The sequence below is a fragment of the Phocoena phocoena genome, chromosome 14 (assembly GCF_963924675.1).
Source record: "Phocoena phocoena chromosome 14, mPhoPho1.1, whole genome shotgun sequence".
Classification (NCBI taxonomy): Eukaryota; Metazoa; Chordata; class Mammalia; order Artiodactyla; family Phocoenidae; genus Phocoena; species Phocoena phocoena.
The window spans coordinates 74585132-74610258 of record NC_089232.1 but is presented as its reverse complement, the minus strand read 5'-3'; the positions used below and the strand labels follow the sequence as shown (position 1 = coordinate 74610258).

General features: G+C 55.0%; 1 protein-coding gene across 1 annotated transcript; it reads left to right on the top strand.

Moving 5' to 3' along the window:
• The first annotated feature begins 6103 nt into the window (after positions 1-6103).
• On the top strand, positions 6104-10177 carry GDF7 (growth differentiation factor 7). Its single transcript, XM_065891450.1, has 2 exons — positions 6104-6494; positions 9219-10177. Exons 1-2 carry the CDS (start codon positions 6104-6106, stop codon positions 10175-10177), a joined length of 1350 nt encoding a protein of 449 aa, XP_065747522.1.
• Positions 10178-25127: the final 14950 nt, after the last annotated feature.

Sequence of the window (25127 nt, the reverse complement as noted above, 5' to 3'; positions counted from 1 at the left end):
GGTCTTTATCATGACCCCATATTCTAGTTTCTTTCCTGACCTCAGCGGAGGTGTGTCATCCTTGTCCCCTCGACTCCCAGGATACCTTAGAGCTCCAGGTAAGCTGGTTCAACAGCAGGGTGCGGGTGCGGGGGTTCCTGAGTCTTCTCCCAGGCTGGCCTGGTCTGTAAATCCGAGCAGGGGGGAGTTCAGCCACACTGTGATGCTGTTATACCCAGTGACCAGCAGATGGCAGTATCCGCCAGCCTGCTGCCATTTGTCCCAAACCCAAGGAAGGGCTCTGAGAGGTGCCCCGTGAGACTTCTGGAAAAGAAGCTATCTCACTCCCTTCTTCTCGGTCCCTTCCCCTCCCCACTCAAAGGTAGGCCAAGCCTGGGGCCGGGGGCCAGGCTGCAGCCAACCCTGGTGTGGATGCCAGAGCCGTTGCCCTGGATAACCTGGGGGGAGGCAGCCCTCCACTGAGCATGGGAAATGCTTCTGAGCCTGAGGAAGCCCAGACCCGGACATCAGATGGGACTGAGCCAGAACCCTGATGGGATCTCCCCATACCCACAGCCGCATCCCTGGTCTTTCTGGGGGAGATGGCTGCAGCCCACGTCTGGCTGAATGGAGAGCAACAGCACCAGATGTGCTGGTAGGTGGCTCCCTCTGAAGTCTGTTGTCACCATCTTCCCTCCCCCGCCCTCCCAGGGACACCTTCTTGGGGCAGAGCCACAGGCTAACCCTGCCTCCTCACCTCTAGCCCTCTCCAGCTCTGAATCACAACGGCCATGGTAGGTCCACACTGCGGGCAGGTTCCTGGTTAGGTCCGTGGCACTGGGTCCCATCCTCACATGCTCTCCACCTCTCACAGGTGGACCCTTGGTGGACATTTGATTGTCAACGTCACTGTGCCTTTAGGGATCGAAAGCCAGGAAGGGCCAAGGGACTTGCGGTCCAAGGATAGAGGCCAGATTTGAATTCTGGCCTCTTGACTCTCGGGAACCATCAACATCATAGCCAGGGGGGGCATCTGTTTTACCTTCCACAATAGTGCTGGGCTGCAGGGACCCAGACCCCTAACAATGGACAGGGTGGAGGCTGAGCCCTCATCCATCCTCTTCCTCACCTCCAGGGTACCCAGGGCAGAGCTGGGAAGAGACCTTCTGAGCTGCAGAGAGAGCAAAGGCACAGGATCACAGAGGGGGCCCATCATCCCTGGTGGCTGTGATGCCAAATGACAGGGTACCGATCCCTTTCCCTCCTTGGGGGCTTGGATGCCCTATGTGGGCAATGCAAGGTGTAGAGCAGGGCATCTCTAAGGAAACCTCGGATGCTCTTGTCATCAGACGTGGGGCCTCGTGCCTGGTGTGGCAGGAGGCACTGGCTCTAGACTGAGTAGGCTGCAGCGGGGTTGGGGGGGGGTTCCAATTTCCAGTGGTTCAAGCTGGGAGAATCCAAGACTAGCTTCCTAAGTGGCATCAAGCCAGTGTGCCAGCTCATGTTCCCAGGTGGCGCGTGAACTTCCATCAGCGGAGGTGCCTTTGAGAGGTGTGGTGGCTCTCATGGGTCTCATGTGCAGACTCCCCCACCTTCAGAGCTATCAGAAGGCTGCCTGGGATTGGGCGGGAGTTCCCATCTCTTCAGGTATGCAAACACAGGCTGGGTAGCAGTTTGTGATGAATCAGGCATAACATGAAAAGTAGGTCCAAATAATCCAAAATATTCCTTCAGATCCTTGGATTCTAGGACCTGAGTCAGAAACCTGGTGGTCAGAGAAAGCAAACAGCTTCTGCAAAGGACGGATGAGCGGCAAAGTGCTCTCTGAGGGAAGGATCTGGGGATGAGAATGTGCGGACAGCTCCTGCCCACCCCAGTCAAGAAACACCCCGCCCCCAACCAGGCTGCTTTTCCTCTCCTCCCCCTGTTGGAGGCAGTCTCATCTCCCCTCTCTGAGGAGCTAACAGCTGAAGTCTGGCGCTCTTGGGAGACTGGGGGGTGGTGGTCTTCAGACTGATAAAGAACGGAAGTTGGAACTCCAGCCCCAGTTTTCTCCCAGCCTTCTCTAAACTTCCTGCACCGGCTCCTGAGCCTCATTCCCAGTTGCACAATGACTGCTGGGGCGACACAGAGCCATAGGAATCCACCTTCAAAGTGCACTTTGCAGCAGGTAGGATACAACTTCCGGGTCTTCGGGCTGGGAACACTAGCTCCCTCCTGCCTGGCCCACCTACCAAAGGCTCCCCGTGTCCCCCCAGGAGGAAGCCCCAAGCGAGCCTGGGCCAGCCTGACACTATGGCCCCAAAAGGTCACCTGCTCACCAGAAGGGCTCAGCTTCACAGAGTCAGGGATAGAGGGCTGGGAACTCCTGGTCCCAAGTTCCTCTGCACTCAGGGAGGGTGCTGCCTGCACTCCAGACTGATGCTCAGTCATGGGTCCCAGGGAAGCTCTGGACAGGGCATCCAGAGTCCTGGTCAAGTCAAGCCCTCACTGTGGGCCTGACTCGCTAGGCCATCATGTCACATCATGTAAACTTAGCCATTGGAACACGTGCTCCTACTAGCCCGTCCTACTCTGAGCTCCGTGGCTTTTCCGGTCACGGCAGGCCTTGGTGCTGGTGATGATAGAGTGTGTTCAGTGGCGGGTGTTGTGAGCTCCCAGCTGATGCCAGAGGCAGGAAGGAGTCCCTAAGACGATGCTTTCATAAACCTCACCTGGACCTGAGAGTTCTTTTTCTGCCAAGAATTTTCCAAAGAGCTTGCAAGGAAAGCCAGGACCCTCTGCCTCTCCACTGGAGTTGGGGAGAGTGTTGCAGGTCCAGTCCCCCACAATGTCACCTCCCCTCTGGGCAGCCAGAGGTAACCCTTTGCCCAGCCAAGTGTGGCTGACTGCAGGCTCTGCCACTCACTAGGTGACCTGGGAAAGGGGTTAAATTTCTTTGCGACTCAACTTTCTTTGTCAATAAAATGGGAATAATAATACCTACCTCACAGGACACAGCAGTGGTGAGAATGAAGTGGCATGAGTTACGTTAAGCAGTTGGCAGGACCCCTGGCACTTGGAGAAGAACCATCATAATTTGGTTAACAGTGACCATTATTAATAGTTATCATTATTTGAGAGGAAGGAAAGGGAGCCAGACATGGCCCACGCTTCCCTCCCTCCCTCCCCTTCAGTGTGGCTGGTCAGAAAGGCCTCCCATCCCCCCTTCCCATCACTTTACTTTGAACCACCTAACAGCGCACTGTACATTCACACGCATTTATGGATTTACGTGTTTCCTGTCTCTCCTGCCCTTACAAAAGCTCCATGCGTTTGTCCTGTGCGTTGCTGAATCCACAACACAGGGAAGGCTGCTCACGGTATTTACTGGAAAGAAGGAACGAATAGAGGGATGGATAAACAATGAATGAATGCATTATTGCCTCACTTTACAGACCAAGAAACACAGGTGACAGCAGCTAAGGCCTGGCTCAAGCACACGCAGCTGGTGGGTGTTGGCTCAAGCAGCAGCATCCCACACCCCTCCCCCCGAGCAGTCTCCTCCAGAGCCTTCCAGTGCCTAGAAGCTACTTCTCTCTTTGGCCATCATCTCCCTGGGGACCCAGAACAGACTAACAGACGCAGGGCGACTGAGCCTCCTCTGTGCCAGCCTGTTATCCTGGACACACACCACCCTCCTGAAGTGAGAATCTCCCCGTTTTATAGAAGAGGAAATTCAGTCTCAAAGAAGCTTAATGGCCTGCTCCCATGGGGACAGCAAGAGCACATGGCCCCCAACCCGTCCCTAATTCCTAAGTCCCAAGGTGACCTCAAGGTGGAGGTATCATGTAATTAACAAACGTTTATTTGGCACCTGCTGTACCCAGCCTGGGCCGGGACCCTTCCATTTTCTCCCTCACACAGCTGGAGAAGTCGAAGCCCAGATGATGCAAGGGACTGGTTGTTAAGAGCAAAGCCGTGACCAGAACCAGGGCTACTTGACCCCAGCTCAGGGCTCCTAGGGTGTTTGTGCAAATCACAGACGAGATGACGTGCAAAACTTCCGAAGACTGTGTGTGGCTGAAGGAGGAAAGGAGGCCCAAGAAAGACAGCAGGGACGCAGCACCGGCATGAGCGGAGAGACCGGTGGCTGGGCGGCCACTATTTTGACTGACCAGTGTCTCTAGGGGGCGGCTCTGCCAGACATCCTGCATGGGTTCGTGCAGGGCCGCTTTGTACCGGGACCACGCAGAGAGGGAGACCCGTGACCACGACCTTGTCGGGGCTCTCTGCCCTCGGTCCCGAAGGCAAGGTGGGTTAATGCAGCCCCGGTCATCCCAGCCTCCCACCACTCTTCCTGCCCAGACATTCCCTCGGGACCTCAGGCCTTTTTCCTCCGCCCCCCTGATCCGCCTGGGGTCCGAGAGTTACGACTTTTTGCCAGGCCTCTCCTGCTCCCATACGACCCCGAGAGGTGTGTGGCCCAAATTCCCCAGCTGAGCGGGCGCTGCATCTCCGCGGTGGTCGGCAGGGCGACGACTGAGGAGCTCGCTTGGGACGAAGCAGCGGGTGTTGGGGAGCTCAGAAGCCTGGGGCCGCAGTCGGCCCAGGAGCTCCCCGAGCCGGGCGTCTTCCGTGGGTCAGAGTGCGGGGCAGCCGGGCGAGAGAGGGACTCACGCGGCTTTGGGTCCGGTGGCGTCGGGCTGACGCTGATCGCCCACTCAAAGTAACCGTGACGCACTACCCCCGCCTAGATTTCCAGTTCAGTAGCAAATATAATTTTAAAATTAAAAGACGCGCCTGCCCTGCTACGGGGATACGTCCCGCTCCAGCCGTCCGGCTCCAGCCCTCCAGCCGTCCGGCTCCAGCCCTCCATCCGCGCAACAGCGGATTGTCCATCCGCTGGGCTTTCCCTTATTTGAGGGATGTCCGGGCTGCTGGTGGAGCTAAGCCGACACCCGCCGAAGACCACCCTCCCTGGCGCGTCTCCCTGAGATGTGGCCTCCCGGGGACCTACCCCTGCGGGCTGCGGACCCAAGTGCCAAGCTGCCCGCGCGACTGCGGTCCCGGGCGCCCCCTCCATCCATCCCCCGCCCTGCGGGAGAACCGAGGCCCGGGAAGGAAGTACAGAGGCGCCACCCCGAGCCTCTTCACCGCCCGCCCTCCCGGCTCTGCCCGCGCCCCAACATACCCGGTAGCCCGTTTCTGTTAGCCGGGCCCCTGGGAGGCGGGCGGAAGGTCCTCACTTTCGATTCACAGACGAACTCGGGGAGCCGCTCCCGCGCGGGAGTCCCCTCATCACCCTGGGGCTGCCTTCGTAGTTCCTGAGCTCCTTTAAGATCCTGGCTCCCGTCTAAGCGCATGTTCCGCGCCCAAACCTTTGATTTTCGACCGTCGGTCCTTGTCCCGCTGTCCTTCCGGCCTGCCCTTCCAGCCGCTAGCCCTCTCTTCCCTACGGGTCTCCTCCCCGGCTCCGGCCTCCCGCTCCGATCTTTGGAAGCTGTGCCAGGGTGGGGAACCGCAGAACCGGTGATCAAAAACGCGCTTTTGTGTCAACCCTGCGCGCCCTGGTGGCCTCTCTGTGCGCGGTGGCCACGGGATCGGGGCACTGACAGGCGAGGCCGAGCCCCTCCGCGGCCGCACTTCTGGCGTCTCGGGCGCCTGCAGTACTGGAGCGGGCGGGGGGCGGGTGCTTCTCCGCAGGGGAGTAGGGAAGACGCTGGGCGGGTACGCGCGATATGTCGGAGCCTCTGACTCCCGAGGGCGCATTTGGCCCGGGCGCAGCGAAGGCGGAGGGGGTCACTTTGCCCTGGGAGAGCGAGGCGGGGCCCCGGTTTGTGGCGGGAGCCTCCGGCCGGTGACACTCGCCCAGCGAGAGTGGGGGCGAAGCGCTTCGGCTGGGGGAGGAGGCTCCGGCCCCGGGCTCAGCGTTAGGCCGGAGTAGGGGGCGCGGCGCTGCCGCTCGAGTGTTCAGCAGGGGGCGCTGCTCCGGGCGTTGGGCGGGGGTGGGGTGGGAGAGGAGGGGGGGCCGCAGCTTGCTGCGCACACTTCCCCCATTATTAAACACTATGTTCAAAAGGCGCCGGGGGACTTCCCGAAGCCACGGAGCCCGCGCCGCCCGCCCGCCTGGCCCTCGGAGCCCATGGACCTGAGTGCGGCCGCCGCGCTGTGCCTCTGGCTGCTGAGCGCTTGCCGCCCCCGCGACGGGCTCGAAGCGGCCGCCGTGCTGCGAGCGGCGGGGGCAGGGCCGACCGGGAGTCCGGGGGGCGGCGGCGGCGGCGGGAGGACCCTCGCCGCGACTGCGGGCGCCTCCGCTGCCCCGGCCGCCGCGGCTCCCGGGCCCCGCGCCGCGCGCCGCGCCGCGGGCTCCGGCTTCAGGAACGGCTCGGTGGTGCCGCACCAATTCATGATGTCGCTTTACCGGAGCCTGGCCGGGAGGGCTCCGGCCGGGGCAGTCGCCGCCTCCACCTCGGGTTCTGGCCACCACAGCCGCGCGGACACAATCACCGGCTTCGCAGACCAGGCGACCCAAGGTACTCACACCTCCACTGCGCTAGTTCATCCTGTCGGGTCCTAGGCTGAGGTCAGCGCCGGAGCCTTGTCCCGGCACCATTCCATGCGGGGGGCCTTGGTCCCCGCACATCCCAGCCTCAGGTGTTAGAAAGTTCGCTGAGGCCCACGCACCCGAACCCGCAGCGCCTGGATTGTGGCTAGAGCCGCGGCAGCTTGCGGGGCCCGGCCCCGGAGGGCTGAGCCCGTCCCTCTGCCGGGCTGCCCGGGCCCTGCCGGCCGGCGGGTCCCCTCGAGGAGGCAGGCTGTTTTGGAGATCTGGAGAAGCAAGGAGGGGGTCCGGCCCAGAGGGACTGCGCAGTGGTGGTGGCGGCGGCTGCTTCGTTGCTCTGCAGTTCCCAGTCTTGCGGGGGGCCGTACAAACTGGGGGAAATGAGGGGAATGCGGGAGACAGCAGGCATCAGACTAAAGTAAATGTTCTGGAGAGGCTGGTGGCATCACCAGGTATGGGGAGGGCCCTTCTAAGCAGGCTGCGTCTGGGTAGAGGTGTGTAGCTATGGGTGCCTGCCTTGTGCTGGGCCCCTGGGGGAGCCAGAGGTGAAGGACTCCGGTTGTGTAGAGAGGAGAGGAGGGCCAGCGACGTTGCAGGAATGCAGGCCTCTCTGGGACCTAGTACCCCACCTTACTCCGCCCTGAGCCCTCCAGAGGTAGGACTTAGGTGAGACTGGGTGGTTGGTGAGTGTCATCTGGATTTTATTAATCTCTATTGAAGCCATTAAAACAGACAGATAGGGAAAATTTAACTAATTTCAGGAGGAAATGCAAGTAATTTCGGCCTTAATTCTATCCAGCCAGAGACCCAGAATGGAAGGCAGAAAGGAAAGAAAGGCAAATAGGGCCGGAAAGTTAAGTGCTGCTGCAATCCAGGTCCTGCCTGGGAGCCACTGGGGGTTGTATATGCCCGACCCTAGCCTGGGAAAGCAGGTAGAGGCGGGGCAGAGATCAAATCTCTCGCCCCCTCCAACATACACATAACGTCTACACAGACTGCTTTATTTGGGATACAGGGGCATCCTGGGCCCAAATGGCCTTATAGTCTGGTGGGAACTTTCAAGCATTCTCCGAGGGCCTGGCATGCATCCTGGATGGGATGCTAGGGTACTCATAGGGAGCCCAGGTCCTGGTGTACAGAGCCAGGGAAGGCCCCAGTCCTAATTCTGCAGAGTGGGCTCCCAGCTGTGGGAGAGGTGAGATGTGCAGCTTGTAGAGGCACCAGATGTTCTTTCTTAGGTCGAGTTAGGCCTTCAGTGGTCTCAGCCTGAGCTAAATCCTTTCCTGGGCAGCTCTGCTTGGTTGGCAAGGCTAGTAAGGCCGCCTCTCCTTCCTCTCTCTGGAGGGAGAGGATACAGTGGCAGCATCTCAAAGCTGAGAGAGGCTGCAGGAGAAGCTCAGAGAAAGTGTGGCAGCGAGCAAGCCCTTGGGAGAAAGCACTTGCCCAGTGCCTCTCCTGCTTCCCTCTCCACCCTGAGCCTCAGCTTGGAGCAGGGCTGCCTGAGGTCACCGCAGCACCCAGACTTCAGACCCCAGGAGTCGATGGCATGGCATCTGTGGTTGGTGAGCAAATCTCCAATAGTGGGGGGAGTGTGCACAGTCTCTTCGCGTTTGGGGCAAAACGAAACCATATGACCTTCTTCAAAGGGAGCTCCTTATCTGCTGCTTGGTGGAATTTCAACTCTTTTTTCCTTTCTGAGCCCCAAAAGAAAAAAGTGCCCACAACCAGAAGTAAAATCCCAAAGCCCGAGTTGAGTCATAACGGAGGGAAAGAATAAGTCTGCGAGGGGACCAGAGGGTACTGGCGGGGAGACCTCACTCGGTTTGCTGCCCTCACTGCAGCAAGGCAGTCCCGGATGCCTCAAACCCTTCCCAGAAGGTTGCTTGCGCTCCTTTGCCGCCTTTCCCCTTCGTCGGAGGTGGCGGAAACACTGGGAGAAGCTGAGCCTGGAGTTCCCCATCGCGACCAGGGGCTGAGCCGGGCCCCTAATCTGGGCCTCAGTTCCCCTTCAGCTAAGCGAGGAGGCTGGAGGCACTAAAGGGTCTCTGCAGCCCTGAGGGCGCGTTCCCCTTCTAGACGAGCCCCCGCCTGCATGGGAGATCGTGGCCGGCTGGAATGTCCAGGCTGGGCTGGGGAAGAGAGGTAGCAGAAGCAGTTTACAGGGGACAAGAATTTCCCGTTTTCGCACAACCGGGACTCCGAGGCTCTCTTGGCGGCTAAGCAGGGCCATAACCAGCAGTCCCCTTACCGCGGCCGGCCTGGCCTCCAGGTCTTGAAGAGGCGCACGACCTCTGATGCGCCCACCGGGCCTTCTTTCTGCCAGCGGCTGAAAATCTGGCCTCCGACCTCGTCTTCGAAAACCCATGGCTCTGGGGCAGGCAGTGGACTGTAGTGGCCTTAAGTCTTGGTCTCGGGTGAGGGGGTGCGTTCAGTTGATGTCCGTGGGTTGTCGGAAATCGTTTGGCTCGATGAACGAAAACCCAGATCCAGATAATCTGAACCTAAGGCTCCCTTTCTTCCGGACCAGGCTGGCGGCTTTCCGGCTGGAGCCGAGACGCCCGGGCAGGCGCCGGCTCCAGCGAGCCTTGTTCTCACGTCCAGGGTAGTTGCTATTTGCAGTTAGGAGGCCCCGCGGCCAGGCGTGCCGGCTTCGCTCTCACACCACTCTTTCTCTGTCTCTGCCCGTCCCCGGCAGACGAATCGGCAGCGGAGACCGGCCTGAACTTCCTGTTCGACGTGTCCAGCCTTCCCGACGCCGACGAGGTGGTGGGCGCTGAGCTGCGTGTGCTGCGTCGCGAGTCTCCGGAGCGGGGCCCCGGCAGCGCGACTCCCCCGTTGCTGCTGCTGTCCACGTGCCCCAGCGCCGCGCGCGCGCCGCGCTTGCTGCATTCCCGGGCCGCCGAGCCCCTGGACACCGCGCGCTGGGAGGTGTTCGACGTGGCGGACGCCTTGCGGCGCCACCGCCGGGAGCCGCGCGCCACCCGCGCGTTCTGCCTCTTGCTGCGCGGAGTGGCGGGTCCTGCGCCGGTCTCGCTGGCACTGCGGCTGCTGGGCTTCGAGTCGCGGGGCGGAGGCGGAGCGGCGGCGGAGGAGCGCGCGCTGCTGGTCGTTTCCTCCCGCACGCAGAGGAAGGAGAGCCTGTTCCGAGAGATCCGCGCCCAGGCCCGCGCGCTCGGGGCCGCACTGGCAGCGGAGCCGCCGCCGGATCAGGGACCTGGCATGGGGTTGCCGACGGCGGTCATCGGCGGCCGCAGGCGGCGGCGGACGGCGTTGGCCGGGACTCGGGCAGCGCAGGGCAGCGGCGGGGGCGAGGGCCGGAGCCACGGGCGCAGAGGCCGGAGCCGCTGTAGCCGCAAGCCCCTGCACGTGGACTTCAAGGAGCTGGGCTGGGACGACTGGATCATCGCGCCGCTGGACTACGAAGCGTACCACTGCGAGGGCGTTTGCGACTTCCCGCTGCGCTCGCACCTTGAGCCCACCAACCACGCCATCATTCAGACACTGCTCAACTCCATGGCGCCGGATGCAGCGCCGGCCTCCTGCTGCGTGCCCGCGCGCCTCAGCCCCATCAGTATCCTCTACATCGACGCCGCCAACAACGTGGTCTACAAGCAATACGAGGACATGGTGGTGGAGGCGTGCGGTTGCAGGTAGCATGCGGGCCAGGCCGGGCCAGGGAGGGGGCAGCCGCGCCACCAAGTACTCCCCGCTGAGAGCAGCCTCGGGCCGAGCCTGTCACCTAGCGTGGCTGCGTGTCGGAGTCTGGCCCGGCGGCCGCACGGAGGAGGAAGAGCGCACGTTCACACACCAACACTCACACCCACACACTTCGTCACTCATGCGCACGTTTACGGTGGAAGCATCCGAAAGCCCTGGGAAGAGATGACCTTGACGCTACCGAATGACACAGTCTTGTGTATTTTGCAAACAGATCACCATTGCGCCCACCGCCCCCTTTTGGGGAGAGGATGGCTTTGCATTGCTGTTACAGTAACCGGCACCAAATCGGGTGGAAACGGGTTAGGGAATTGGGGGCTTCAGCATGGGGGAGCTAAAGGGATACTTGAGTCTCATTTCACCCCTTTTTGTTTCCGGCTGAGTGTGGGGCACGGCCCGCTGCGGGGCAGAGTTCCCGGTGTTGCACCTGAGACCTACGGAAGGGCTGTAATGCCCTTTCCGAAGGCTTGCGTTGCATCGGGGCCATTTATTCTGGGGAGGAACCGCTGCAAAAGGCCTTATCTTTTAACTCGAACTTTCAAAATCTAACATTCTCCCAGTTTTGAAAAGGAACATTTGTCGGAAAGACTGCATTGTGGAGCTTCCCAGATCTCTGCAACGGTCAGCACCACCTTTTTTAAAAAATACAAATTCCAATTGGGAATGATCTAGAAAGTGGAAAGAAAATTTTCGGAGGGGGGAGGTGAGATGGGGGAGAGGTTTTAAAGCGCCAGTCTGACCTGACATGTCATCGGGTCGGGGGTGCGCGGCATCTGTCAGTTTCTGCAGCTCCTAAGCTGGGTAGACCGCGGTGTCCGCAGTGCCTTGGGGGCGCGCAGGAGGAAGCTAGTGCAATGTCTGGGGATGGGGAAAGGGGGCGCTATGGCTTTCCCTAGAGACCTGCCAGGAGGTTTTCCTAAGGAGCTGGGAGGAGGCTCCTAGGGTTTGAAAGAGGCCCGGAGGTGTCCTAGGGCGGACTCCTGCAGAGGACTGGGGCTTGTCTGCCGGGTAGGCGCAGCCCCCTCCAAATGGTGCCCTCGAGTGGCCAACACGTGCTTGTGCTTGGCCATCAAGGCTGTGTCGGCTTTGACGTGCTTTCACTGTATTGTTGCTGTGGTTTTTGGCAGTGCGATAGTAACGGGAAGCGAAGCCACACAAAAGTGCTTTTGTGAGATTTCAACTCCCCACAACCCAGTGGTTCAGAGCAGGAGGCAGGTCGGCCGCTCCCCTACTTGCTCCGTGGACGGGCATCTGCAGCTCGGCTGCTGTGGCCCCTTTAGAAGGGTGGTGGTATGGGGGCCGGAGGTGGAAGCCTATCCCCCAGTCTCTGTATTTTGCTCCCAGGATTCTTGCTGATGGTGGGAGTGTCTGTCCATGTAAAAGGGAGGTCGAACATGCCAGACTTCGTGGTCCTGTTTGGTTCATTTCTGCCTGGGAGTCCTCTGTGGCCTGTGTAAATGGTTGGGAGAGGGAAGAGAAACAAGTTGGATTCCACCTGTCTGGGGCTCCGAGGGCTTCCTTGAGAAACCCTGCAGCCCTCCTGGGTCCTCCCGTTTATGGCTGTGCTGGGCTTTCTCCTTTAGGGTCCCCAAGAGGCATTCATCTTGCCCTTCTTGTCTTGGATGCTAAGGTCCAAGACAATTTATACAAATTTTAATTCTCAGTGATTACACTCTTAAGAGAGAAAGAGAAAGTTGAAAGATTTAGATACAGCTACTTTATTTAAGGGTCCCACCTGAGTCCTTTTTATCCTTTAAAGTTCCCCCAAAGGAGGAGAAAGCACACTCACAATGTGAATTTATATGCTGTGGCTATGTGAGTAGCTATACATAACCTGAAAATGCAACAGTCTCTTCAGGTTAAAACGAACAAATAACACAATCCCAAAGTGGCTTCCATCCGATCTCAATGACTGGGCAAAACACTTACGAATTTTGCCAGGGAAGCCACACTCTCCTTTTCTAAACTGATTTCAACAATAATTGCATGGTGATTGCTCTGATACCTGTCATAATGAAGAATTTTTTAAATGGCACTAAAGTATTAAAAGACGTGGCATTAGAAGTTTTAGAAAGGGAGCTGAAAAACTATAGCTAAATATTACTTTGGAGAAATTCTAGGATATATAATATCTTTGGACAAAAGCAAACATTTGATACTTCCTTAGTGACTAGGAAAAACAATTTGGGAGGAAGAAATGTCTTGATTTAGCCTGAGCTTTTTATGGCGGGAAAAAAATGTTCATTTTCTGTTGACTTGCTTCTCCCAAGGGGCGTTGTAAATGACGGCGGAAGGGGGGCATCTCCCTGCACCCCTGGATGGGGAACGCTGTCCTTGGTCAGTGACGGTTCCTTCGATGGCCCCTTATGCCCTCAGTGTGTTATCACATAAAAGGAATGCCTCCTAGATCTCCTCCAGAGCTGCATGTAACCACCAGGGACCACCGTGGCCCATCTCAGGCTTCTGGCATCTCAGAGTAAAAAGCAGGTGAATGGAGGGGACGGTGTGGGGCACTTTGTAAAAAGGACAGCAAGCGGGCCATCACGTGTGGAGGCGGACAGGTTTTTGCTGCAGAGCTGTGGTTTGAGTAGCTTTGTCAAGATGTGGAGAAGCGTGTTCCGCCCGCACAGTTGGTAGTGCCGTGTACCGTCTGTCTGTCTTCTAGACAGCAGGGGGCAGGGCCGAATCACCCAGCTGGAATCTCCCATCCCCATGGGTGAGAGAGCTGGCTGTTGACAATCAGGGATGGAGTGTGTCAGGACTGCGAGCGAAGGTGGCTCTCCCCATCTCACCTGTGGTCACCAACGTATTCCTCTCAAAGTAAATCACATTTTCCATTTTGCTGGGGGAGAATCTTGTACTGCTAGTTGAGATCATTCAAACTACTCTTCCTGCTAGAGAGGCAGGTTTGGCATCCCTGGATGGGGAGCACAGGGCAGGCCAGCTGGGGCCCTCAGGGGGTTGGTGCCAGGTGTGTCAAACACCCAGGCAGTCTGGTCACTGCTGCTTGAAGCCAGACTTCCGCACCAAGGGCGACCCTTGCCCTGGCAGGTGGCAGTGCCCACCGATGCCGCAATGCTTGTCTGGCTGAATTCTGGCTTTCCAGTCGGGGGGCTGGGTCCTCCGGAGAGGGTGGCAGGCTTTGTCAGCTTAGCTTGGGGAAGCGGGCTTGAGCTGTGCCATTCATCGTGTACACGCTCCCCTTCGCCCTCCTGTCCTGGCATTTTACTGCTAACATGGCACGGGAGGGAGAAGAGGAGTGGATTGTGTGATTGGCGAGTCTCCCGTCAAACCCCAGTGCGATGACTTCCCCCCTGACCGCTCTCGGAGGTGTCGGCCGGAGTAGAAACCTCGCTTCTACCAGTGCTCAAGGGAGTACCGAGCACCTTGTGGATGTGATCCCAGTGTAATTCAAACCCTACAAGTCACTTATCCTGATCTCAACTTCATTCAAACTCAAAGCAGAAAATAGCTATGGACTGTAGACGGATCTTCTTAAAGCAGGGAGAGGAACTGAATGCTTTTCAGGAGCAGCTTGTGCACAGAGAGTCAGACTCTTCCATTCTTGAATGTGCTCTCCAGAAAATCCAGTGAGAGGAAGAGAAAGCACTGCAGCCATCTCTGGGCCACAAACGATTCTCAGGACACAGAACTTCCTGCAGGTCCAGAAAGCAGGGCTGGCTCAGTGGGCTGCGGGCCAGAGGGCCTCTAGGGGATGCCGGGTGGGCTGGGAGGCTCTGGAAGGCAGCAGTTAGAAGGGGCCAGGGGCCGGCATCGTCCTCTCAGGGAGGGCCTGGCCTGGGCAGGGAGGAGTCAGCGGCTGAGTGAACCCAACAGCTAGAGGACAGTGGGAATAGGAGGCAGCTAGACCCCTCTGAGGGGCTGTGGGTGGCGCTGGCGGCCGAGCCCACCATGGCCTCCTCACGCCCAGGACTGAACTGCCCCACCCGGCACGGCCACCGCAGGAAGCCCGCTCCACAAGGCATCTCTGCAGAAGCCACCGCCCTGCTCAGAGCTTCAACTTCTGCTCCTATAAAATGAGGAGCGCTCAGGTCCCGTGGTTCTGGGATTCTCCTTTGTCCCCAGAGCCCACTCATGTTATTCAAAGGCAGAGCAGATGTGACTTTCTGGAGAAGGTTCCCTCAGAGCCAGTCCCAGAGCCGCTCTCACAAGTGCTGCAGCTTTTGCCTGTGTGTGTGTGTGTGTGTGTGTGTGTGTGTGTGTGTGTGTGTGTGTTCATTACACTCTTAGCCTTTGCTGATGCTTCCTGGATGGTGCTTTGATTTCCCCCTGGGGCAAGGCAGGCGCGGGGGAGGCCACAATCTTGCGGGGGGGCGGGTTGGTTAGGGCTCAGCTCACCAAAGTCACGACCCTTCTCACGTTGTGTCCCAGCTGAGGGGCGCTGCCAGCGCTGCTTGAGTTCTGCCTGGACTCACACGGGGTGGGTAGAGCCGCACGCGGTCTTGGGCAGGCGCCCATGCTGCTGGTGCCTCTGTGGGAGCAGAGGAGAGAAGAGGCTGTGCCTTGTTGGCGAGCCGGACTGTCCCAGAGTCCCTGGATGAGGCAAGCCAGCCCGTCTGAGGACGAACTGCTCCGCCAGGCCCCCACCCGCCCCTCAGCTACCTCCCTGCCATGCCCGTGTCCGACCCAGCTGCCGGGGCTGCGACCCAGGGCCAGGTACCAGAGAGCTACTCTTTCTCTTCTTTTCTAGGCCCTGGAAAATGGTGGCAGAGCTAAACACTAAGGAACACTAGAAAGGAGGGGGCAAAAAGATGTTACTTCTAATTTTTCAGATAGCTCGGCCTTCGGTACCTGGAGCCTTCCGGGCCTTTACTGGAGCAGGCTTCTTCCTCCCTTTGTGTTGTCCTGGACTTTAATCTGTGCCCAGAGCTGAAAACTGCACGAACAGTTAACTTGCAAAGAGGCGTTAGGCGAGAGAAGCCTGTTCTTTCCAGGAGGGCCACCAACGCAGCCTTGCAGAGAGCCACCTGCCTGGACGCAACTGCAGGGAGAGGGGTGGAAGTCAGCCTAGTCAGTCAGCAGGGGTGATGGAGGATTTGACCTTTGCGGCACGGGCTGGTCACTCATTCAGGGCTGCTGTCTGCTCGGGCCGTTTGTGCACCCGGAGCTCAGCCTCTTCCCACCCGCCCCGCAACTGCTGGCACCCTGGGTGCCCCGGGCCTGGGGCTTAGCCGTAGGCAGTGTTCGCGTTGGGGCTTCATGGCAGCAGCAGCGGCTACAGCAGAGCCATCCAGGCCTCCCACGGTGGAACTGAAGGGTGTGAGGTCGTTGAAAAATTAGTTTGCATTTCAAGTCATGCTTACAGTTGTTGGGAAGTACAAATGCATCCCCAGAGCAGCGCAAGCAGTGAGTGGTGGTCCGCTTTTTTGCCTGTGCAGACCTTCCGGGAGCGGTCCTGCAGGCCCCTTCTAGTACATTCTAGTGTATACTGTGTGTGCCGTGCTGGCAGAAGAAAGGACTGGCTTCTCTCACACGCACCCCCCTCCAACGTTAGAGGGCTGCAGTGTTCGCAGACACTTCCTGAGAGGTGTTTCTGCGGGCAGGTAAGTGTGTAAGCAGGGCAGCTTAGCCCGCTGGTGTACGAAACACAGTTTTCACTCTTTTTTCCTGATGAACTTCCTCCTGCTAGTTTAGGGCAGTGCAGAAATTTTTATCTTCTTTCTAAGTCAGTAATGAGATGTGAAATAAATTGTCTAAAAAACACGGAGAAGCTTCTGATGGTCAAGTCCCAGGCACCTTTAGGCCTGGTGGCACAGATCTTCTGGGACCCTGCCAGCCGTGTAGCTTTTGCATTTCTTTTTCACTGTCTTTTAAGATGCAGGCAAGCAGGAGTGTGGTGGCGCTGTGATTGGAGATCTGGCCGGGCGGGGCTGGGCCAGCGGCTGTCTCCTTTGCAGCCACTTCTTTTCGTCTCTGTGCTGTTCCACCTGACGAGCGGTTATTGCCTCTAGAGGCGGGGCGAGGTGTCTGCTCCCAGCCTGGACTCTGCTCAGACACTTGGCTGCCAGAATCTAGAACCTCAGCTGAGCCTTCTGGGGCTGAGGTGTGCTCGTGGCTGACAGGGACCAGACCCCCACCCTGCCAGGCTTATTCACAGGAGTCCTGCTGAATTAGAGGTAAACACAAACCCGTCGGGAGCACACAGGCTGAACCTCCCTTGAGCACGTTCCCTGGGCCGCAGGATGGGGAAGGGCAGCCTCTAGCTGGTGGTTCAGTGCAGCTGTTGTACATTCTTTCTGATTAGCTTGCTTTCTCTCAGACCTCTCACCCCTGAGCGGCCCTCACCCGGATTTTTCAGTGGGGTGAGTGGGTCTGAAAAGCACTGACAAGGTGTGTCGAAGGCCTTTCCTTCTCTGCATGTTTATCTCTGAGTGACTGAAGGCTGCCAAGGGCAGAAAAAGATGCACATATCCCCGTGGCTCAGGGCAACAGCAGCTTGGCTTGAGGTGAGCAGGCTGGCTTGAGGAAGGGGTGCACGCACGAGTCGGGCTTATTTCTTTGCAACTTATATTTCCGGGTTGGGACCTGTCAGAGTCAGAGCAAAGTCAGCCATTCAGCATTCTGTTTAGAAAGTGATGATACAGTTCAGGGAGAAAGCAAGCTCGTGATAAAATGTGTTTTCTGGCTGGGAAGTACTCAAGTTCCAAGCCAGGAACAGAGGCTCTGGAAAGGGGGACTTCTCGGTCACGCTCCACCTGGATCAATCATGGATTGAGTGCGAGCATCCTTAGAGTAACTGTTTTGTTTTTGGTGTTTCCCTTTATGCTGTAGTGCGAACAGCTTTCATGTTCTTTATGACAAAGAATCATAATCGAGTCACTTTAGGTCTTTTAGCTGCAAATATTTCACCCCAAATGAAAAGTTAATGATTTTTTACAAGGATTTTTTTTTTACGATTTTTACTTGTCCTTTAGCAGATGACAATAGGGGATTCTGAAAAGTTTGGATAGAATTTTTTTTTTTTTAATATATGAAGCAGCAGTTCTTCTCACCGTGAAGGCTTCTGCAGAAGTCCTGCACCAGCTTACCTGCGGTGCTGTTTAAGCGGGCCCTGGGTGGACAGCGGCATCTGACGTGATGGGCACCCTGCCCCTTGACAAACACACACACTCCAAACTCCAATACTGTGATTTTAAGGAAATGGGCAAAACTCGAAGTGACGGTGATGCCATCACAGCTCAATGACACGCCATTCCCTCAGCAGCTGAAGACAAAATTATTTGGGGGGAGGGATAGAAGTCCCTTTCATTTTGCAATGACACTTTGTGTTTCTCAGCTTGGCTTGGGAGTAAGGTGGGAAAGGGGGAGAGGTTTTTAAACTCATTTAACACAAGCTGGAATCTCCTCTGTCACCTGTTTTCCAGCTCTGGTTCGGCCAGGGCAGAACTCTGAGGCTTGGGGGCTGGAGATCGGGCCAGCTCCCTGCTGCCCTGCTTGGCCACTTGGGCAGTGCAAGCTGATGTCGTGAACGCTGCCCCCGTGCCCAGGCCGGCCAGCAGGGAACTCTTCGAGGGCAGGTACAAATCCACTGTGTATATGTATTCTCAAATTTAAATAGATGTACATAATGAAATGTAAATGAACTGTAAAACAACCGTCTCTATTTTTCTTGACAATGATATAGCAGTATATATTTGTTAAACATGCTTGTGTACTCTTCATTAACCATTTTAATATTTTGTACAGGTAAGTTGATTAAATATTTTATTGATAAAACTGCTCCTGACTGGTCTTTAAAGAACTACTTTTTGAGATCCGGCCTTCCCATGTTAAGAACAGCCAGCCAGCCACTGAGGCGTTAGGAGTGACTGCATTGAAACAGGGGTTCCGGGCCCATGAGTCTTTAAGCTAACCACTCCCCCTTGAAACACCTCAGGCTCTAAGTCCAGGAGGACGGGGGCCCCAGGCATGGGGCTGCTGCTTCCTGGGTCTTTGTGACTGGTGTGACACTGCATAGGATGCTGTGCAGCCCCATACCGTATGAAGACACTGCATGGGAAGGTAGAAGAATCCAGCTTGGGTTCGGGGGAGAAGAGGCCAAAATGCAGCGGAAAACATTTTCTCTTTGGAAAACGAGCGCTGGCGTTTGTAATGAGTGATCGTTGCCATTCCAAGCGCAGTGTGAGTGGAAAGGCTTTCTGTTTTCAGACGTATCAAGCTGCTGCAGGATCTAGAAAGCCTGAGCACTCCCACTCTGGAGGCTGCACAGTTGTGCCTTTGAATTCCAGTGGCAGAAGCCCAACTGCAGCAGCGTCCTCTGCGAGGCCAATTACATATTCTAGGGAAACCAACAAAGTCCTACAGCGAATTTGGCAGGATACCTTTGCTCAGTATTCTTCTGGACAAGTACAAAGATCTGTGCTGTGTGATGCTGTCTTGGCTCCTTCAGCATCTCTCCTAGACCAGGCAAGAGAGGACCGACCACACAGCCTTCCACTGCTGCCCTGGCTCTCACACCTGTTTCCTATAGTTGAAGGAGAAAGCTATTTCATCTGTTCCTAAGTATTTCTGGGAGAGGATAAGTGATGGAACAGCAGTTGTGGGAAGATGACAAGGACTTGCCCTCACTAATGACTTGTTACCAGGATCACCTCCTCTGGGATATGGATCGGGCCAGCGTGACACACCTTTTTGCAGAGCGATGGCAGCACACGTCTGCTGTAATCCAGTGTTCCTGCAGGGTGTTAATGCCTGTCCCCTTGGTCATGTGTCCTGCTCTGGTGAAAGGTAAATCAAGAAAGTCTGCTCCCTTTTGGCTTCTTACTTTCATTACTACCAAATAAAGGAGTCTCTTTCTTTGGAATAAAAATGCACCTTGTAACTAACTCACTTGGCAGGTTGCTGTAAACGTATAAGCTTTATGACTCTGCATGCACCTTGTAACTAACTCACTTGGCAGGTTGCTGTAAACGTAAAAGCTTTATGACTCTGCCATTGAAAAGCGTACAGTCTTACATTGCTTTGCTTTAACGATCCTTGGTCAGTTCTTCATTTTCTTATTTTTCACTCTCCACTTGACCTACCCTGGAATTCTGTGGTTGGAGGAGTACACTGTCAGTTGAGTAGGGCTAGTTACAAGGAGAAAGGAAAGTCAGGGGTGGCACTTAAAATTTTATCCTATTTCCCGAACACTGATGCGAGACGGTCTATACGCCCTGCAAAGACTGATGCTAAAAGGAGGCGAAGATTGACTTCTCCGCTCCCCCGGCCCTGGTGTGCCCTGGAATGCCCGCTCTCTGCTCACTCCAAGGCAGGTCAAAGCAAAGATGCCACCAAGTGCTGCCCTGCTGAGGGCAGAGCTGCCTGACCTGGTTACGGACGCCTTGTGCTCCTGTATCCCTGGGAAGCTCTTCTGCTCAGAAGGAACAGTGATCTGGGGAGAAACTCATCCGTTGTGAGGTGTCACCAGTGTGCAGCCACCGACCGTGAGGCTGGGGGCATCTGCTGAGCCATAATCGCATGCAGGTGCATGGCCCTGCAGCCGCGGCCAGCGGGAGGAAGCCCAGATGTTCTGCAAAGCCCGACGAGAGTGGGTTTGCAGAGGTGGGATCCTGGTTCCTCTGTGAGGGAGGGAGGCCCTGCAGGTGCACCGCACTCCTGGCTGTCATGGACGCCCAGTCACAGGGTCACATTCCCATCCCCGGGAAGAGGAATTTTCCCATAGACTCACCCAGCAAGGAAGTCTGTCCCAGTGTGGGGAGGTCAGCACAGCCCCTCTGCCAGAGTGTCTGAGGAATGCGATAGAAAATGAAAACGCTCTGCTGTCCCGGAGCGGGCTCTCGTGTATTGTTGCTGTAATTCCCACTTGGGGTGTTACACAGGGTTAGTGCTCAACAAGTAATAACCGCATACTTGGTAGTTGCTAATACCCAAACTCCAGAGGTTTCCTAATCATAGAAGAATGGAAGTAACAGTTGCAGCCGGACGGGCTGAAGAATGGGCCGTGACGTGCCGTGGCCTTGCTAGTGCTAGATAGTGAACAGTCTCTGTCCTGGAATCTGTCTGACCCAACTGTGCAGAGCAAGGCTGAGGAAATGCTTAAGGGATAAAATAGCAAGTCCATGTCATACGTCCAGTTACATATTCAGTTTTGAGGGACAAGGGGTCCCAGCGATGTGATTCCCTGCTAGTCTGACTGACTGAGGGAACTGTATTTCTGGAGAGGCTGCCTATTAGGCAACCTATGCTATGTTGCTGCCTATGGCAGCAACTTTTATTAATTTAGGAAACAATATTTATTGACTATTCTGTGTGACAGCCCTATTCTATAAGCCCTGAGAACAGAGAGGTGACTAAGATACAAGTCCCATCTCCTAGGACTCTCTTTTTAAGGGCAGGAAGGAGTGTTGATAGTGGGGCAGGGAGGATAAAAATCTAATTCCTGAAATAATGGCAAGTACTTCAATAGAGACATGACCAGGGGACTGTGAGGGTTCAGACGGAGGGAGGGAGGGGGAGAGATAGAGAGAGACAGACAGAGAGACAGAGACAGAGAAACAGAGAGACAGAGAGACAGAGAAACAGAGAGACAGAGAGGACAGAGACAGAGAGACAGAGAGACAGAGGACAGAGAGAGAGAGACACAGAGAGACAGAGAGGACAGAGAGACAGAGAGGATAGAGAGAGACAGAGAGGACAGAGAGACAGAGAGGACAGAGAGACAGAGAGGATAGAGAGAGACAGAGAGGACAGAGAGACAGAGAGAGAGAGACACAGAGAGGACAGAGACAGAGAGGACAGAGAGACAGAGACAGACAGAGACAGACAGAGGACAGAGAGACAGAGACAGAGAGAGACAGAGAGAGAGGAGAGAGACAGAGAGAGAGGACAGAGACAGAGACAGAGAGGACAGAGAGACAGAGAAGACAGAGAGACAGAGAGAGAGACACAGAGAGACAGAGAGACAGAGATAGAGAGACACAGAGAGAGAAGACAGAGACAGAGAGAGAGGACAGACAGAGACAGAGAGAGAGAGGACAGAGAGACAGAGAGAGAGGACAGAGAGACAGAGAGGACAGAGAGACAGAGAGAAACAGAGACAGAGGACAGAGAGAGACAGAGACAGAGAGGACAGAGAGAGACAGAGAGAGAGGCCACTCTGTGGGGCAGAAGCAGTTGTATTTTGGGGAGGGGTCGAGGCACGGGCACTCTCAAAGCTGGAGCAGTTGATCCCAAAGGTTCAGGGCACAGCACAAGTTTGGAGGAACAGAGGGAAGTAAGTGCGTCTGTAGCATCCGGTGGCCGTAGCAAAGCTGCCGAGACCGGAACGCGGGACTCAGCCCCCGCTCTGACCCTCACAGGCCGCTGCCTGATACGCACCCCGCACCCCAAAGCCGCATCTGTTGTATCCTCTGTTGTTCCCAGCCCTCTCCTCTTCCCTTCCGCTGACAACCTGGCCTTCGCCGGCCCTCGTGTGACCCCTTCCCCAAGCCTCCACTCCTCTGGCCGCCTGCCCGCTGTCCCCTTCAGGAGGCAGCACGGTGCGTGGGAAGGGGTGAAGCCGTGTCGCTGGGGCAGAGCCCAGCTGTCACTCAGCAGCTGTGAGGTCTTAAGCACATCACCTGCCTGGCACCCTCGTGGTAACACACGACTGTGAGGCCTGAATGAGACGCTGTGAAAGTGCAGGGTGAGCAGCATGTTCTTTCTCTGGACTTGTTCTCTTCTCTTCCGAACCCACCCAAGTTCCACCTGTCCTCCTGGCACCAGAAGCAGCCCTGCCACACCCTCCCTCCAGCTGTTTTCTCTTTACAGAACTGTGGCAACCCGGAGCCTTCTCCGGCCCTCACCGTTTTGCTCTGGAGATGCCTTCAGCCTGCTGGAGAGGACAGACCCATGTCCCCCATTGGCTCCCCACGTGGGCCACTGTGATCACTCACCTACACCTGCAGGGCACAGAGGCAGGAATCTCAGCCCCTTCGGAACGGAAATCTTTCCTGTCCTCGGCACTCCTACAGGAGAGCTTCAGCCTTAAGTCCTCAGAGATGTACTAGTTCACAGAGCACACTCAGGCCCAGGCACTGCCCGCTCCTTAAGCCCCACCCAGCAAGGAAAGGAGAAGCCCAAGGACATCTCTTCTTTCTGGCAAGAGGGGGCCAGGAACAAAGATGATGCCTCGTGTTATTTAAGAAACACTTTGCTTCCTACATCTTTTCAAAGGACTATAAGCTCCTCGAGGGGATGTTTGGGTGTCCTGGGCTGTGTGTGGGAGGCCTGCAATGGCCTGGGGTCAGAAAGCTGTGGCGGGTGAGTGAGTGGCCTCCTCCTTCACCAACATGAACCAGAAACGCTGAGACGATTAGAATCAAATTTCACGCTGGGTGAAACACTGCAGAAGCTGCGATATCGAGGAGTCCTCCATTGCACCAAAGAGAAGAGAGTGTAGAAGACAAGTCTGCTATCCTTCTCCTTTAGGTACCATTTACTAGAGCATCTACCAGGCAGGGAGCTAAATACTATATGCAAGACCTCGTTTGACCCCATTAAAGACAAACAAAAACCCTTCCGAAGTCCAAAAGCTAACACAAGTACTTTTGTAGATGAGGGCCAGCAGGGGAGTGAAGGAGAGGGCTCAGGGAGGTTAAGCCTCTGAACATCACAAACCTGATAAATGACAGGTCCAGGATTTGAACCCCAGTCTTCATTTACTTCCTAGAAGAAGTAATTAACTTTCTGGAAAAGAAGCAATAAGAGACAGATGCAGAAGGAGAGTGTGTTTTTTTTTTTAAAATAATTATTCGTATACATTTCAAAATCATCTCAAACTTACAAAAATGTTGCAAGAACAAAGAACTTTTTTTTCTCTGAACCATTTGAGAGTAAATTGACATAATGCCCCACGGCTCCCTGACACTTGTGTGTCTTCAGTACAAATAAGGACATTTTCCTACTTGTCCACAACCAGTGAAATCAGAAAATTAACATTGGTCTCTTATTCCCAGCTAATCTTCAGATCCCATTCAATGAAGTTTTGCAAACTGTCCCAACAGTTTTTTTTAATAACAAAAACATCTAATCCAGAATCAGGTATTATATTAAGTTGTTGTGTCTCCTCACGTCTGGAATTAAATTTAATATAATGTAGGATAACGAGAAATCAAGCCTTTGGAGGTCACTGGCTCTCCAAGGGTTGAGTGGTGAGAGGGCTGCTGCCTTGGACACCTGGCCATGAAAAGCCACAGGGGCTGCCTCTGGAAATTCTCCCCCATGGTCCAGAGCAGACTGGGAACAACTGGTCATGATTTCCAGTTTAGGCTTTTCACTCAGCCCTAGATAACCCCAGATGAAGTTATTAAATCTTTAACAAGGGCCATTCAAGTGGCTGACCGGGATATACAGGCAGAAATGCTTCTGGAAAATGGATTTCATCCACTGCTTACCAACTTTAGTCTTTTATTTTTTATTATGATGATGTTTAATAATAATTATTATTAATATAGCCAGTCTTTATTGAGAAGATACTCTTGGTCAGGCATTGTGCTAAATGCTTTCATTTAATCATCCCATTGAATTCTTCAACAATATGAGGTACATATTATTATTAATCCTATCTTATAAATGAGGACATTGAGGCATGGAGAAATTAGATGAAGTTGTCTAAAATCACACAGACAGTAAGGCCTCCAGAGTTCACACACCCTATCACCTCATACATATGCACGGAAACATTTTTGCTTAATTCCTAATGAAATAAAATGAACTTCAATCTCCTGAAATCTGATTCTTCCTTCTCTACAAGAAGCACTGAGAAAGTGGCTTTTCAATTTAACAGAGAGACTCTGACCCGAGTCTAACTCAGGAGGATGCTAGGATTGTACCCCTCCTCCCCCAACACACAGAGATCAGGCCAGGCAAGGTCAGAAAGTGGGGGTAAAACACTTATTTTGAAAATTCATTTGGTGCTTAGATGATAAACAGGAAATTTACTTTATCATTTTACTTCTTATCATTTTTTAAGCTCTGGTAACCTTTGGTTTATCAGACATAATTTCATACACGTGGACTCCTGAAATAGGAAGCGATGTAAGGTCACGCTAAAAGGAAAGCTGGGCGTGTCACTCTTCGTTCCAGCAGCATGGCGTACCCAGTACTTGGCTTAGTACTACTGAGCACCTCCTGTATGCAAGGCACTTCAAGCCATGAGACCCAGCTCCTAACATCAGATTTCTAGAAGGCCTCCCTACACAGTTGCCAATAAGGACTCTGTATGCAGCCTTGCGCCAGCGGCTTAGGCATCTACCGGCTCCTTTCCGGGGCCAAGAGCACTGCTTGCCTGGAGCGTGGCTCCTCCCCTCTGAGAAGTCATTTGCTCTGACATGGCAGCCACGTCAAAGGGTCATAACTCATACCGCGCTCACCACTGGGCTGGCACATATCAGAGGTGAATCTTTCATCAGGGGGCTTTAGGTTTTGAGAAGAAGGACAACATCCCATTGTCCTTAAGGAATGGGACACCGTGAGGGATTTCCCCTAGGAGAAAATGGAATGTTTCTATCTATCATCAACCATCTCTGCAGTCAGCGGGACTTACTGGCTCCTAAGGTCCCAGAATTGAGTCAATTTAGGGAAGGAAGCAATATTGTTAGCCTGCTCTAGGCCAGAGAACAAGTTTCTTCTTTACTGGACCTCAAGGTGCCTGGAGAGGGTGAATTCACTTAACTTAATGGGTTGTTTAGGTTCATCAGTAAAACAATTTCTTTCCAACTAACAAAACTAATGGAGAAATCACTTATGGTAATTCTCTATTCAGCAGTTTAAAGATGCCCTTTCAAAAATTACTTACTAGAAGATTTTCAGAAGAAAAGAATCATAATGTAGCTAACAATCTATCCACAATGCCTTTATAGTACTTGGTTCACTGCTGGTCCTC

What these genes read in the sequence shown, in the direction of transcription:
- GDF7 (XM_065891450.1), top strand. Translation starts at nt 6,104, where the DNA reads ATGGACCTGAGTGCGGCCGCCGCGCTGTGCCTCTGGCTGCTGAGCGCT. An exon ending in CGCAGACCAGGCGACCCAAG is followed by an intron (nt 6,495 to 9,218) that starts GTACTCACACCT and finishes CGTCCCCGGCAG; the next exon opens with ACGAATCGGCAGCGGAGACC.